We start from the raw sequence: 17,133 nt of genomic DNA on the forward strand, positions 1-17,133 counted from the left end.
CAGCCAGATAGACATTATAGGCCTGTCGTAGCTGGGAGGTGTCGGTAAAGAGGTTATCTACCACCTCCAGGGACTCCTCCCCACTGCAGAGGGGCAGTGAAGTCCTCGGGTTGGACATGTTTGCGCTCGGTGTTGACGCCGAGCCGTCTGGAATTCGACAGGCAAATTCCTGTTCCCAGAATTCCGTTAAGAAGTCGTCATCGGGGCGACGGAATGGGGTCAGACTCCGGATGTAATTCTCGAATCCCAATATTGGCGAGCTACGTATGGCTATGCCGAGGACTCCGCTCGCCACTTTTGAGGTGATGGGATTTTGGAGAAGGCTGCCACTGGTGCTCCAAGCCTCACTGGCTATAAACTGCCTGTCAGTCACCTGGGGGGTCGACATATACAAAAAAGACATTTGAGCAAATTCGCTTTTAACGTCGTGTCATCCGTCATACATTCATCTGGGCCAGTTGCAGAAACACCTCCCTCACTTCCGTGTACCAGGAAAAAACAAGGATCACTTTGGCGCTCGATGCTTTAATGGCGAGGGCTGCTCTCCTGGCATCGCTCGCAATGTTTGGCCTATTTAGAGTCTCTAAAAAGGCCAAACACACCCCCGACCCCAGGGTCTCCTCCTGGAACAACTGGAAGGAACAAAAACATGGACATGGACTCAAATCCGATTATTATTGTTGTAATAAAGTCAGAATCTAATGACGTTACCTTCACTGCCACTAGACCGTAGTCGTCGTTGGCGACCACCGCGCCGATCCAGGTCCACTTGAAGTATAAGGCCAGACTGGCGATGGCTCGCGCTTGGTAGATGTCGCTGGGGATGGTCCTGAAGAAGTTGGGAAACTGACGCCTGTCGCTCAAACAAGGGCAGCTCGACTGGTAGCTCATCTGTTAGAACAACACAGTCGTGTCAAATATATGAGGTGGTTCGAGCATCTGGTCAGAATGCCACCCGAACGCCTCCCTCGGGCACGTCCAACCGGTAGGAGGCCACGGGGAAGACCCAGGACACGTTGTGAAGACTATATCTCCCAGCTGGCCTGGGAACGCCTCGGGATCCCCCGGGAAAAGCTGGATGAAGTGGCTGGGGAGAGGGAAGTCTGGGCTTCCCTGCTTAGGCTGCTGCCCCCACGACCCGACCTCGGATAAGCGGAAGAAGATGGATGGATGGAGGGTTGTACGGTATAATACTATGATACTAATTAATCATATTCGGTACGATACCGTCTCTGAAAAGTACCGGTCCGCCCCCCACCAGCGCTCCTGTCATCATCACGTCGTGTCATTGCTGGTTTTACGAGTAGACGAGCATGTTCGGCAGCGCACAATCATGGAGTACTTACAAGCAGACACTGTTATGTTTAACTAAGGGGAGATGACGGCCACAGACACCAGGGGAATTGTACAATGATTTATTATATATATATATATATATATATATATATATATATATATATATATATATAATAACAAACAATACTACTAAACAATAGAATGGAGTGTTTGACCAAAATACAAGAGTGTGAGACTATGTGTGTAATTAATTGTTGTGTGCTACCGTGATGTTGAAACGAGGAGAGGGAACAAGGCAGGAAGACAGTCCGAGGGGCAGGCAGATGATCCAGGGCGCGAGAGAGGCGTCAAGAGGTCCGATTACAAAGTGGGGGTCGAGGATCGAGGAAGGCAGTCCAAATCACAAGGGAGCACAATGGTTAAGACTCGGGAAGGAAGGTACACCAAGCGAAGGTATCCAAAGAGGTAAACTAAATTCCCGCATGGATCCTTGGGTCCACTGGTCCTTTATCCAGCTTGCCCTCATCGGTCCCAGGTGTGCTGATTGTTGATTGTCTGCAGGCTTGTCGCTGCGTGGGCGTGCTGCGCTCAGCGTGAGTGGGGGGCGTGTCCGGGCGAGCAGCCAGAGGGGGAACTGTGACACTCAGTTGCAGGAGGGAAGCGGGTTCGAATCCGCGCCGTGACAGACACAGTGTGCAGACAGAAAAGGGAGAACGGACGCGTTTTGGCTTAAAAACTAAAGATAAAGGTGAAGTTATAACACTGAAATGCCCTCAGGAAGAGATGCTTTAAGACATGGCTAGCTAGCTAGCGGCTAAACTCAAGCCCCAGTCGACAGTGTTTTGGCTACTTCTGAATTACTAATCCTCGACTCCATGGCGACAAATAAAGTAAGTTTCTTACAAGTACCGTTATCACTGCAGGACGAGGAATAGCTAAACATGCTTCACTACACACCGTAGCTCACCGGCGTCACAATGTAAACAAACACCGTTGGTGGAGCTACACCTGACATCCACTGTAATGATGCGAAGTACAGGAGCGTATCTCGTCGATTACGTCAATATGTTTTGGCATAACAACATCTTCTTTCGGTTTTTTTAAATGTATATTATGTTTATAAACTCAGCAAATATGTCCCTGGACACATGACGTCTTTGAATATGACCAATGTATGATCCTGTAACTACTTGGTATCGGATCAATACCCAAATTTGTGGTATCATCCAAAACTAATGTAAAGTATGAAACAACAGAAGAATAAGTGATTGTTACATTTTAACAAAAGTGTAGATAAAACATGTTAAAATAGAAAGTAAGCAGATATTAACAGTAAATGAACAAGTAGATTGGTAATTAATTTTCTACCACTTGTCCATAATAATTTAGACAAAATAATAGAATGGAAAATGACACAATATGTTACTGCATACGTCAGCAGACTAATTAGGAGCTTTTGTTTGTTTACTTACTACTAAAAGACAAGTTGTCTTGTATGTTCACTATTCTGTTTAAGGACAAACTTGCAATAAGAAACATACGTTTAATGTACCGTAAGATTTTTTGTTAAAATAAAGCCAATAATGACATTTTTTTCTGGTCCCCTTTATTTAGAAAAGTACCGAAAAGTATCGAAATAATTTTGGTACCGGTACCGGGACAACACTAGTGTGAACCTGCACAGAATGAGGAAGAAAGCACTGCATTTTACTGACACAATGATACAAAACTAAATAACAGGATGTTGCAGTGCAACAACCACAATAATAAAGACATGATGATTATCCATGACCGTGTCAACAAAACGGAGCATTGTTATTGTTTTAAAATCGACTTACTAAAGGCACAGAGAGTGGACTCAGGACTCTGGAGAGGACTATGGCGGTTTTGGATGAAGCCCCACCGATGATCAAGGGAACACCTGATAGGACACACAGTAATCATATCAAACCCTGTTATTTATTTTTTTTAATTTTTTTTTAAATTATTAATCAGTCCAACAAAATAATACACAATAATACCATAATGATACAATTAAAATTCCAGCAACATTCAGAATAACAATCAAAAGAGCAATTGAGAGGACCCACAAACATGACACAAAACAATCCAAAAGTAGTCAGACAACAAGGAATAATATCAACAAAAGTATCTATATTGATAAAAAAAAAATCCAACATAGCAGTGATTAGAAATCCCTCGTTGACATTATCATCATAGCCATTAAAAAAAAAAAAAAAAATATATATATATATATATATATATATATATATATATATATATATATATGTATATATATATATATATATATATATATATATATGTATATATATATATGTATTTGAAAAACCCCGCTATTTAAAAATTTTTTGTCAGATGTCAGCACCTTTCGAATCTTCCGCGATGTCCTCGGGGTTGCAGCTGCTGCTGTCCCCGCTCACCAGTGAGAGGGCGGCCTGCGTGGCCCAGGGGTGCGAGGCGCAGCTATCGCGGATGTGGTAGCCCAGGTGGATGCCTGGCAACAAGGTGGGGTTCCGGTTGATTTCCTCCACCGCGAACACCATGGCGTAGATGTACTGCATTGGGAGATGCTCTAAACTGTAGCGAGGAAGAGATAATGCTTGCTTATTATTTTGGTGTCAGCTGCACCACACTGACAGATGAGCATTGTCGATCTCATTAAATCGTGCAGGTTTTTGTTTCTGGAGAAACACGATGACTATAATTACACGGTGCATTCTTTGTAGCGTGGCTCGTCAGTGAAGTCGTTGTCCATGGGCGGAGGCGTGTAATGGACGTGAAAGAGACCGCCGATGACAATCTCTCCATCCCGGAAAAGCCCCCGATTTCCGGGCGTTCCCCACCGAGGACAAGTCAGCGTGTGGACTGCCTGCAGACCCACCCTCAGGCCTGGCTGCCTGCTCAGCAGCCCCACCAGGAGCAGCAACAGGGTTGAGGATGGCCAGCGCCGAGTGGGGAACCAGGAAAGCCGAGACATGGGTGGAGTGTTCTATCAACAAAGACATCACGCGTTAGGATTAGCGCATTAATAAACAGTCATCACTGCACAAAAAAAGAATCATTAAATATCACAGGTGTGGATTATTTTTAACCTACATAATGCGCACTTGAGGAGCAAGTGAGTTGCATCGCCTCAGTGCCCGCCTCCTGCTCTTCCTCACCATGCTGCAGTATTTGTAAGTGTCTCAAACGGCCTTGGGCAAGAAGACGCCCAAGCAAATAACCTTCTTCCAATCGTGAAGCAAAACGCTTCCGTCACAAGGCAAGACCAGTACGTGGGAGTTGTTTTTTAATGGCAGCCATGGCCTTCGTTCACCCATTCTCCTGTAATCACATAAACAGTTGGTTATAAATACAAAACCCAAAACCAGTGAAGTTGGCATGTTGTGTAATTGGTAAATAAAAACAGAATACAATGATTGGAAAATCCTTTTCAACTTATATTCAATTGAATTGACGGCAAAGACAAGATACTTAATGTTCCAACTGAGAAACTTCTTTTTTTTTGCAAATAATCATTAACTTAGAATTTAATGGCAGCAACACATTGCAAAAATTTGGTACATGGCCTTTCCTTTTAACAGCACTCAGTAAAAGTTTGGGAACTGAGGAGACCAATATTTGAGGCTTTTCAGGTGGAATTCTTTCCCATTCTTGCTTGATGTACAGCTTAAGTTGTTCAGCAGTCCGGGGTCTTTGTTGTGGTATTTTACGCTTCATAATGCGCCACATATTTTCAATGGGAGACAGGTCTGGACTAAAGGCAGGCCAGTCTAGTACCCGCACTGTTTTACTATGAAGCCATGCTGTTGTAACACGTGGCTTGGCATTGTCTTGCTGAAATAAGCAGGGGCGTCCATGGTAACGTTGCTTGGATGGCAACATATGTTGCTCCAAAGTATGTACCTTTCAGCATTAATGGTGCCTTCGCAGATGTGTAAGTTACCCATGCCTTGGGCACTAATACACCCCCATGCCATCACAGATGCTGGCTTTTGAACTTTGCGCCTATAACGAATGGTTCTTTTCCTCTTTGGTCCGAAGGACACAACGTCCACAGTTTCCAAAAACAATTTGAAATGTGGACTCGTCAGACCACAGAACACTTTTCCACTTTGTATCAGTCCATCTTAGATGAGCTCGGGCCCAGTGAAGCCAACGGTATTTCTGGGTGTTATAAATGATAAATGGGTTATACTTGTATAGCGCTTTTCTACCTTCAAGGTACTCAAAGCGCTTTGACAATATTTCCACATTCACCCATTCACACACACATTCACACACTGATGGCGGGAGCTGCCATGCAAGGCGCTAACCAGCAGCCATCAGGAGCAAGGGTGAAGTGTCTTGCCCAAGGACACAACGGACGTGACTAGGATGGTAGAAGGTGGGGATTGAACCCCAGTAACCAGCAACACTCCGATTGCTGGCACAGCCACTCTACCAACTGCGCCACGCCGTCCCTGTTGTTGATAAATGGCTTTCGTTTTTCATAGTAGAGTTTTAACTTGCACTTACAGATGTAGCGACAAACTGTAGTTACTAACAGTGATTTTCTGAAGTGTTCCTGAGCCCATGTGGTGATATCCTTTACACACTGAAGTTGCTTATTGATGCAGTACCACCTGAGGGATCAAAGGTCCGTAATATCATCGCTTACGTGCAGTGATTTCTCTAGATTCTCTGAACCTTTTGATGATATTACGGACCGTAGACGGTGAAATCCCTAAATTCCTTGCAATAGCTCGTTGAGAAATGTTGTTCTTAAACTGTTTGACAGATTTCTCAGGCATTTCTTCACAAAGTGGTGGCCCTCACCCCATCCTTGTTTGTGAATGACTGAGCATTACATGCAAGCTGCTTTTATACCCAATCATGGCAACCACCTGTTCCCAATTAGCCTGTTCACCTGTGGGATGTTCCAAATAAGTGTTTGATGAGCATTCCTCAACTTTCTCAGTCCTTTTTGCCACTTGTGCCAGCTTTGTTGAAACACGTTGCAGGCATCCAATTCCAAATGAGCTAATATTTGCAAAAAAAAAAATGTTTCCAGTTGGAACATTAAATATCTTGTCTTTGCAGTGTATTCAATTGAATATAGGTTGAAAAGGATTTGCAAATCATTGCATTCTGTTTTTATTTACCATTTACACAATGTGCCAACTTCACTGGTTTTGGGTTTTGTCCAATCACATGAACATGTAAGTATTAAAAGGAGAGTGTCTCCGTGCAAGAAGGTTATTCTCTGTGTTGCATGTTTTCCTCGTGCTTGCATGTATTTTAGTTTCTTCCCACAGACCAAAAACATCCATGTTTGGTTAACTAGTGTCTTTAAATCAGGGGTGTCAACTCATTTTTTTCATTGAGTGCCACATCGCAGTAATGGCTGCTTTTATTAAATTAATTTACATTATGCATGCGGGTAATAATTTGTGATTAATCATGATTAATTGAAATTTGATTACTAGATTTTTTTTAATTAAAAAATTGTATTAACAAAATTACTGAGGAACTAAATCTACCCGATAGTTTTTGGTGGAAACACAGGGGGAACTTTATTTACCCGGGTAAATGGGAAAGTTCCTGTAAAAGTTCCTGCAGTGGACACGTTGGGCCAAAACTAGGACCCGGGGTATTACAAGAGGAACTTCAGGAGGTGAAATGGTTTTCACTTCACAGGTGTGCTTGAAGCTCATCAAGAGAATGCCAAGAGTGTGCAAAGCAGTAATCAGAGCAAAGGGTGGCTATTTTGAAGAAACTACAATACAAAACATGTTTTCAGTTATTTCACCTTTTTTTGTTAAGTACATAATTCCACATGTGTTCATTCATAGTTTTGATGTCTTCAGTGAAAATCTACAATGTAAATAGTCATGAAAATAAAATAAAAAACATTGAATGAGAAGGTGTGTCCAAACGTTTGACCTGTAATATATATGCTAAATATGCTTTAATAAAGCAAAATTATCGTTATTGATGCTTGTTTGGAATCTTGCCCTGAAAAATGTATGTAACATTATCTTCAGTGTTGCCAAGTCCACTTATTACAGGCGACTTTACATTTTCTTTATTATTATTATTTTTTTTTTTTACAAAATTGCAGTCAAATCTATCCACTTAGCTTCTGGCAATCTTTGTCCAAATGTGACTTTTTACCGTGGCAATGTTTTTTTTAAATCAATCAATCAATCATCAATCAATGTTTATTTATATAGCCCTAAATCACAAGTGTCTCAAAGGGCTGCACAAGCCACAACGACATCCTCGGTTCACACATAAACATGATACATGTAATCACAACAACTCGCAACAGAGGGGGGGGGGGGGGATTTGGGGCTCTGGAAGCTGGCTGCCGCTATAAAGCGCTACTCAGCCATCCACAACCCTGAAGAGGAATTAAGCAGTGGTGAAGGCGTTGATTGGGGGAGGGGCGGGTGCGTGCGTGCATGTATGCCCAATTAACTTGGGTGAGATGTTGAAATGTTTTTGTGGACTGAGGCCGATCTCAAAATTCGACATCAGGTGTTATTGAAAAAAAGGGAGGTCAAAAGCGTCCATCGTTGAGGAGTCCTCGGGGGAGTTCTTCAGAACAGCCTGTTCCTGATAGCATCAAGGCCATTCGAGGGAGTCAAATCGTAGATTAAGATGTTGTTTTCTTCGAGCAGTCAAAACAATGACCTGCCTGCTCTGTGTGTCCGTGCTGGATCTCTCAAATTCAATTTAATTCTTCCTTCTCAGCAAGCTTCTCCAAGATGAGATCCATTTTGCGATTCAAATCAGAAATCGCCCCAGTCTGTGTTCCCACAGTTCGACCCAATCCTTCCATTGCGATGAACAGCCGTTGGGCTCCTTGAGTGGCTGCCATCGTCTTCCAAATTTGATGATACACCAGAGCAATGCCCAGCCCAATCAGCAGGTGCCCCGCGATCACGGTTCCACATAGATAGATGTCTTCCACGTCCTCGATGGAAAGGACTGAGAGGCACATGAGTCTCCATTCATCCCAGGAATCTCTCACGTACCCCGCAGCAATGGTTCCATCAGGGCAGCCAGGCTCCCCCGAACCTCTTTTCCTTGTCGAAAAGACTTTGTCAATTGTGTCGAGAGTCCAGCTGATCATATCCATGTTTGATGTTTAGATTTGAGGACAGCGCAAAGAAAGAGGCTTCAAAAAAGTTCAGACAAGACAAGGACACAAGAAAGCAAGCAGGGAAGGAGGGAGTGGAAAAAAAATGCGACCACCCTCACCAAGAGGCAAGACAGAAGGGGGGTCTATTTAAAGGCTAGAGTATACAAATTAGTTTTAAGATGGGACTTAAACGCTTCTACTGAGGTAGCATCTCTAACTGTTACCGGGAGAGCATTCCATAGTACTGGAGCCCGAATAGAAATCGCTCTATAATCCGCAGACTTTTTTTGGGCTCTGGGAATCATTAATAAGCCGGAATTCTTTGAACACAGATTTCTTGCCGGGACATATGGTACAATACAATCAGAAAGATAGGATGGAGCTAGACCGTGTAGTATTTTATATGTAAGTAGTAAAATTTTAAAGTCACATCTTAAGTGCACAGGAAGCCAGTGCAGGTGAGCCAGTATAGGCGTAATATGATCAAACTTTCATGTCCTTGACAAAAGTCTAGCAACCGCATTTTGTACCAACTGTAATCTTTTAATGCTAGACATACGGAGACCCGAAAATAATACGTTACAGTAATTGAGACGAGACGTAACGAGCACATGAATAATGATCTCAGCGTCGCTTGTGGACAAAATGGAACGAATTTAAGCGATATTACGGAGATGAACGAAGGCCGTTTTAGTAACACTCTTAATGTGTGACTCAAACGAGAGAGTTGGGTCAAAGATAATACCCAGATTCTTTACAGAGTCGCCTTGTGTAATTGTTTGGTTGTCAAATGTTAAGGTGGTATTATTAAACAAATGTCGGTGTCTAGCAGGACCGATAATCAGCATTTCCGTTTTCTTGGCGTTGAGTTGCAAAAAGTTAGCGGACATTCATTGTTTAATTTCATTAAAACACGCCTCCAGCTGACTACAATCCTGCGCGTTGGTCAGCCTTAAGTGCATGTAGAGTTGGGCGTCATCAGCATAACAGTGAAAGCTAACACCGTATTTGCGTATGAAGGAGCAGTTCGGAGCTGTTTTAGTCCGATGGGGAAGCTACATGTGGCCAACGCGACTACCAGGTACAAAACATGCTAACTTAGTAGCTCAGTAATGCTAGCTCACCTTTTTAGAAGTGTCGACTTTTTTAGCAACTCTCTTATTATTATGATGCCTCGTTGTCTAATCACTAGTTGTGTGTCTAAGTTGTTGAACATAAACATCAAGTGTCCTGCAGCTTGATGACAATAACACTACACTTTATAACAGTGACACTACACTTTATAACAGCGACACTACACTGTATGATAATGACACCACACTTTTTGATAGTGACACAACAGTGGTCTCCAACAGGTCCGTTGTTGTATATCAGTAACTCACCAAAGGTTAAAAGAATATTTACTTAAACTCCTCAGCCTTCCAGGTAAGGTCTATTCAGGTGTACTGGAGAGGAGGCTACGCCGGATAGTCGAACCTCGGATTCAGGAGGAGGAGGTTGCCGAGGTAGTTAAAAAGCTCCTCGTGGCAAGGCCCCGGGGGTAAATGAGATCCGCCCGGAGTTCCTTAAGGCTCTGGATGCTGTGGGGCTGTCTTGGTTGACAAGACTCTGGAGCATCGCGTGGACATCGGGGGCGGTACCTCTGGATTGGCAGACCGGGGTGGTGGTTCCTCTCTTTTAAAAGGGGAACCGGAGGTTGTGTTCTAACTATCGTGGGATCACACTCCTCAGCCTTCCCGGTAAGGTCTATTCAGGTGTACTGGAGAGGAGGCTACGCCGGATAGTTGAACCTCGGATTCAGGAGGAACAGTGTGGTTTTCGTCCTGGTCGTGGAACTGTGGACCAGCTCTATACTCTCGGCAGGGTCCTTGAGGGTGCATGGGAGTTTGCCCAACCAGTCTACATGTGCTTTGTGGACTTGGAGAAGGCATTCGACCGTGTCCCTCGGGAAGTCCTGTGGGGGGTGCTCGGAGAATATGGGGTATCGGATTGTCTGATTGTGGCGGTCCGCTCCCTGTCCGATCAGTGTCAGAGCTTGGTCCGCATTGCCGGCAGTAAGTCGGACACGTTTCCAGTGAGGGTTGGACTCCGCCAAGGCTGCCCTTTGTCACCGATTCTGTTCATAACTTTTATGGACATAATATCTAGGAGCAGTCAAGGCGTTGAGGGGATCCGGTTTGGTGGCTGCAGGATTAGGTCTCTGCTTTTTGCAGATGATGTAGTCCTAATGGCTTCATCTGGCCAGGATCTTCAGCTCTCACTGGATCGGTTCGCAGCCGGGAGTGAAGCGACTGGGATGAGAATCAGCACCTCCAAGTCCGAGTCCATGGTTCTTGCCCGGAAAAGGGTGGAGTGCCATCTCCGGGTTGTGAAGGAGACCCTGCCCCAAGTGGAGGAGTTCAAGTACCTCGGAGTCTTGTTCATGAGTGAGGGAAGAGTGGATCGTGAGATCGACAGGCAGATCGGTGTGGCGTCTTCAGTAATGTGGACGCTGTATCGATCCGTTGTGGTAAAGAAAGAGCTGAGCCGGAAGGCAAAGCTCTCAGTTTACCGGTCGATCTACGTTCCCATCCTCACCTATGGTCATGAGCTTTGGGTTATGACCGAAAGTACAAGATCACGGGTACAAGCGGCCGAAATGAGTTTCCTCCGCTGGGTGGCGGGGCTCTCCCTTAGAGAGAGGGTGAGAAGCTCTGTCATCCGGGGGAAGCTCAAAGTAAAGCCGCTGCTCCTCTACATCGAGAGGAGCCAGATGAGGTGGTTCGGGCATCTGGTCAGGATGCCACCCGAACGCCTCCCTAGGGAGGTGTTTAGGGCACATCCGACCGGTAGGAGGCCACGGGTAAGACCCAGGACACGTTGGGAAGACTATGTCTCCCGGCTGGCCTGGTAACGCCTCGGGACCCCCCGGGAAAAGCTGGATGAAGTGGCTGGGGAGAGTGAAGTCTGGGCTTCCCTGCTTAGGCTGCTGCCCCCACGACCCGACCTCGGATAAGCGGAAGAAGATGGATGGATGGATGGATACTTAAACTCCTGGTAATATAACTGTTCAATTCAGACATTATGCTTCTATATAATGACAAATGAATGACAAATCCATTTAGTAACGTGTCATCAAAGAGTAAAAATGCATTTCTTTCAATATTTATCATAACAAAAACGGATACATCTTGATAGTTCAACTCATACTGACTGTTATACACAAACTATATGGAGATGATATCAGTAGAAAAAAAATGCATTTAGTTTAGATAATAATGAGTCATATATTGGAATACGGGATCCATTATTTAAATATGTTTTAACTAATAAATGAACCTAAAGTATGACTTAATTTATCTTTGTGGAAAATATTAGACACAATGTGTTGTCAAGCTTATGAGATACGATGCAAGTGTAAGCCATTTTTTAAACGTTTTTTATAACTGGCTGTGATAATAATGTAAATGAGGGACTTCTAATCACTGTTCTATTGGAATTCTTATTAATATTTATATTGATACTGTTGATATTATTCATTTTTGTTTGACTACTTTTGGATTGTTTTGTGTCATGTTTGTGTGTTTGGTTGTTATTCTGAATGTTGCTGGGCCGGGTTTGGTTGTGGAATTGGAATTGTTTATTATATCATTGTGTATTATTTTGTTGAACTGATTAATAAAAAATTTAAAACAATTAAAATGACCACATTGTAACATAAAGAAATGACCACATGGTATAAAAGTTAAAAAGTTAAAGTACCAATGGTAGTCACACACACACTAGGTGTGGCGAAATTCTCTGCATTTGACCCATCACCCTTGATCACCCCCTGGGAGGTGAGGGGAGCAGTGAGCAGAAGCAGTGAGCAGCAGCGGTGGCCACGCCCGGGAATACTTTTTGGTGATTTACCCCTCAATTCCAACCCTTGATGAGTGTCAAGCAGGGAGGTAATGGGTCCCATTTTTATAGTCTTTGGTATGACTCGGCCGGGGTTTGAACTCACAATCTACCGATCTCAGGGCGGACACTCTAACCACAGAGTAGGTTAATAAGTGAACATGTGCTTTGTGAAACAAAAATGTTTAATTTTATCAATTAGAAATATTGCCACTCATATGTATTTATTTCTGTATGTTGCCACTCACATTAATAAAACAAATATTTCACCTCTCCATTCCTTTTGTCAAGGTCGCTCTCACAGTGGTGAAGCTGGAGAGGTCACCCACTCGCGTGGCGATAGTTGGCCTGACAGCCACAGGAAGCAATGTGCAGGGAAAAAATGTGCAAAAAATAAATAAAAACAGTGTCACCTGCATCGTTGACAGATAAACCCTCCTGATTAGTAATCAGTGGCAGGTGAGTCCCCTGCTCCACTAATCAAGAGCAGGTGTGGAGAATAGCGCTCCAAAACAGTGGTGATGTCACTGAAACGCAACAAAAACAGGAAATGAAAACAAATTAAGAGCGCGGTACAGGAAGAAACACTAAACACGGGAAAACGACACAAAAACGGTCTCACATGACTTGACAGTAGACGTAGTTCATCATAAAGCTGGACACTGAATTCATGCTTTTTGATGTTATGCAGAGGTGTGGACTCGAGTCACATGACTTGGACTCGAGTCAGACTCGAGTCATGAATTTGTTGACTATTTAGACTCGATTTGACAAAATGTAAATAGACTTGCAACTCGACTTAGACATCAATGACTTGTGACTTCACTTGGACTTGAGCCTTTTGACTTGACATGACTTTGTTATGTCGAACTGGGGAAGGAGACGGCACGACAACAGAATATCAAGCTCAACAGGTTTATTGTGTGCTTGATGAGTGAATGGGGTGTGTATGCTACTATGTGTTTGCATGAGAAACTATGTGTGTGAATTTAACCATATGAATACCGTAAGGTTTGTTGAGGTGCGTGTTGAATGAAAAGCGTCCAAGTCCAAAGGGGTGATCCAAGAGAGAGTCCAATATCCAAGCGGGGTCGAGAGCGGGAGGGCGAAATCCGGAAGTCCAAAACTGGGTCAAGGATCGGGGAGGCAAGCAGAGTCCAGGAGGGAAATATGGCAGCGGTGGATACAACAAGGCTGATACACGAGCACTGTGGGGAAACGAAAGACAACACTGGGATCAGAAAAAGAGGCACAAGGAAATAGGCAAAAACGAGCGAGAGCTGGAGGGAAGTCAGATACGTGAAGCTAACTGCGAGCAGAGCGACGTTCCGACGACGAGGAATCAGCGTCGGGGCTCTTTATACTGTTGTCCCTCATCAAAGCCAGGTGCGTTGTTTGTAGATTGTCTCCATGGAGTGTGGGCGCGGTCTGCGTGACGAGCGCAGGGGCGTGTCTGGTGCTCACAGCGGAGGCTCTGAGCGCTCCAGCAGAAGAGGGAAGCAAGGAGCGTGCTTGTGCCGTAACAGACTTGCTACTTTCCCCAAAACCCAACAATTAAAAAGTTATTTGGGAGCGCTCCGTATCTTTCATTTTCTTCGTCTGTGTCTATCAGCGTGTTGTTCCCGTCAGCTGGTGTGCTCTCAGTACAACAGCCAATCAAATTAGATCTACGTTGTTTTCATCACACAGCATTCATCCAATCAAATTGCAGGACAACCACCGAACAAGTTGTCAAACAACGCGCCAGTGAGAAACAATTATGCCAAAGTTGGTTTCGTTCGGGTATTAAAACTACGACTTGGTCAACAAAAAACGAATTGCCGTATGCAAATCACGCAGTTCGAATATTACAGACGGAGACGCAACAACTTCCAACTTTGTTCGACATTTGAAGTTGCACAAAGAAGGGTAAGTTTTGAATGTAAGATAACGTTTATTGGCTAAGTAACGTGACTTTTATTTTCTGTGTAGTTAAATCAGTGAGGCTGTAAACTCACTGCTAACGTTATAACCATAGACATCTTATAAGTAGACGCAGCATGGAGCGCTACTGCCTACTGGCGCAGACGAGACGCAGGGCCGCCATCTTGGAGTGGTGATCAGTGCAATTCATTTGGCAGGAGCAATGAACTGTCAGCACATTCAATTCATCTTACCTCACTGAATACCACTGATTTTCATGCGCGTTTTTGTCATACGTGTAGCTATGATAAAAGACATATGTTTTATTATTCATAGTTTGCTCAACAGTAATTCTTATATGCTATAAGTGACCAGACGTCCAAGATCAAAACTGGGAATATAATCCCAGAGAAGGGGGAAAAAAGGGACAGCTATTTTTAAGTTGAAGAAACAATAGGATTAGGTTATATATACATGCGTATATCCTACATAAACAATGTATGAATACATTAGATATCTATATATCTTGGGGACCAATAGACTGTATCTCTGTTGCTGCAGCAGCATAGAGTTTATTCTGTCTTGACACTTTGTATTGATATTTTCTATTACATTCTTCCCTTAAATTATCATGTATTTTCTTTTTTATGTCGCTTTGGATAAAAGCGTCTGCCAAATACTTAAACATAAACATATATAAACACCCGAAAGTCTTTATATCAGCTAAAACCATCAATCTGTTTCACTGGATCCAAATTCTGTCTTACCCAACAATGTTAGTATTTGAATATTGTTACTTGAAGACTTATTCCTGGTTACAATTATACTGTTAGGAAAGTATTGTCTTATATTTTGCCTAAAATGAGAATGCATCATAATCAGTGGTGACTGGTGAATTTTGTTTTAGGTGGGGCTGAAAGTTTGTAAACCAAACCCCTGTAGGGGGGTCATCCTCCCCCAGAAGATTAATTTGTGATTTTCACATACAAATATTGAAGATCTTTGCTCCTTCTCAACTCTGTGGTAATATTATTTTCATAAAATACAACCAATAGTACGTTAATGTTAAATCTTACTTGTGAAAAGTAATCCCCCGATTCCTATTTTCAACAGTCCGCTCATTTGAGCAGGAAAACGCTGAACACCAACCCACATCTTTGTTTTCTACCTGTTAACTGTCAGTTTCGGCTGCTCGCCAGCTCCTCATCACCACTTCAAGATGGCGGCCAAATTGCTCACGTTACAGCAACCAATGCTGCGTCTACTTATAAGATGTCTATGGTTATAACGTCATTGCAAACACAAATCTGTTGCGTCCACTGCAGTTCGCTACCTTATTCATACTTTTTGTCAAGTGATTTTTTTTAAGCAGGGTTGCATGAGGTACCTACACATAACGTTACGTTAGTCTATGTATCACACACAGTAACATAACGTTAGACGGCGGTCAGCAGCACCGCGTATTTTAACCACCTACAAAAAGACAAACATAGTCAAATAAAGGTCAGTTAAAATGTATACTATATTAAGAATATGTGTACATATTGCATAGGGCCCTGACATCTAAAAAGTACAACTCTGTTCATTGTTTTGTTCATGTATTTGTTATGTTTTTCATGTGTACGCACACATAAAAACACATACAGTATGAGATGAGATCAATGAGATAAGGTAAGAACAGGATAGAAACTGCTGTGGAACTAGTTACAATGCAATATGCCATGGAAATACAATGTTAACACTTTTGTGCAAATAAGTACAGTTGCACTTGTTTTTTCAAATGTGTTTATTCTGTAAAGGAATGAGTTAAATGTTTAAAATGACTGGTTAATAGTGCTATTATGAAGTGCAATGTCAGCACTATTTTTTTCCCCTGCAATTTCAAATGCATTTGTTTTAATAAATAAATACAGCGTTTTAAAAGCATACACAATCTGTGTAAATATATTAGTCTGTGGTTAAAAGGACTTAAAAGGACTCGAAACTCAAAATGCAGGACTTGGGACTTGACTTGAGACTTTCCAGTCTTGACTTTGGACTTGACTCGGGACTTGCCTGTCTTGACTCGGGACTTGACTCGAGACTTGAGGGCAAAGACTTGAGACTTACTTGTGACTTGCAAAGCAATGACTTGGTCCCACCGCTGATGTTATGCATGAAATATGTTTATTTCAAGAAAATATGTATTTAAGTCTATTGTTTTCATTATTATGTACTAAAGAAAAGTATTTAACAATTTGTTTAGTCTGAAACATGCATTGAATTAAGTTATAATATATATATATGCGTGTGTGTGTGTGTGTGTGTGTGTGTGTGTGTGTGTGTGTGTGTGTGTGTGTGTGTGTGTGTGTGTGCAAAACCCAAAACCTTGAGCCTAACGAAGCCAGCGGCGTTTCTGGGTGTTGTTGATAAATGGCTTTGGCTTTGCATAGTAGACTTTTAACTTGCACTTACAGATTAGCGACGAACTGTAGTTACTGACAGTGGTTTTCTGAAGTGTTTCTGGGCCCATGTGGTGATATCCTTTACACACTTTAATCATTAACTTAGATTTTAATGGCAGCAACACATTGCAAAAAAGTTTGGCACAGGGGCATTTTTACCACTGTGTTACATGGCTTTTCCTTTTAACAACACTCAGTAAACGTTTGGGAACTGAGGAGACCAATTTTTGAAGCTTTTCAGGTGGAATTATTTCCCATTCTTGCTTGATGTACAGCTTAAGTTGTTCAACAATCCGGGGTCTCGTATTTTAGGCTTCATAATGTACCACACATTTTCAATGGGAGACAGGTCTGGACTAAAGGCAGGCCAGTCTAGTACACACACTCTTTTACTATGAAGCCACACTGTTGTAACATGTGGCCAGAACAATCCAGATGGTTCTTTTCCTCATTGGTCAGGAG

The 17,133-nt window shown here is 42.9% G+C and overlaps 1 protein-coding gene across 1 annotated transcript in view; it reads right to left on the reverse strand.

Annotated features, from left to right (window-relative positions):
• The window catches only part of LOC133614302 (extracellular calcium-sensing receptor-like), a 12,572-nt gene extending 8,091 nt beyond the window's left edge, over window positions 1-4,481 (reverse strand). The window contains exons 1-7 of the mRNA XM_072914969.1: window positions 4,425-4,481; window positions 4,026-4,306; window positions 3,683-3,894; window positions 3,135-3,217; window positions 712-891; window positions 444-632; window positions 1-373 (exon numbers count right to left, since the gene is read on the reverse strand). The exon at window positions 1-373 is cut by the window's left edge and continues 107 nt beyond it. Coding sequence (XP_072771070.1) covers window positions 1-373; window positions 444-632; window positions 712-891; window positions 3,135-3,217; window positions 3,683-3,894; window positions 4,026-4,306; window positions 4,425-4,481 — 1,375 coding nt within the window. The remainder of the gene's footprint in view (window positions 374-443; window positions 633-711; window positions 892-3,134; window positions 3,218-3,682; window positions 3,895-4,025; window positions 4,307-4,424) is intronic.
• Window positions 4,482-17,133: the final 12,652 nt, after the last annotated feature.

The sequence above is a fragment of the Nerophis lumbriciformis genome, linkage group LG17, assembly GCF_033978685.3.
Source record: "Nerophis lumbriciformis linkage group LG17, RoL_Nlum_v2.1, whole genome shotgun sequence".
In the NCBI taxonomy this organism is placed as follows: Eukaryota; Metazoa; Chordata; class Actinopteri; order Syngnathiformes; family Syngnathidae; genus Nerophis; species Nerophis lumbriciformis.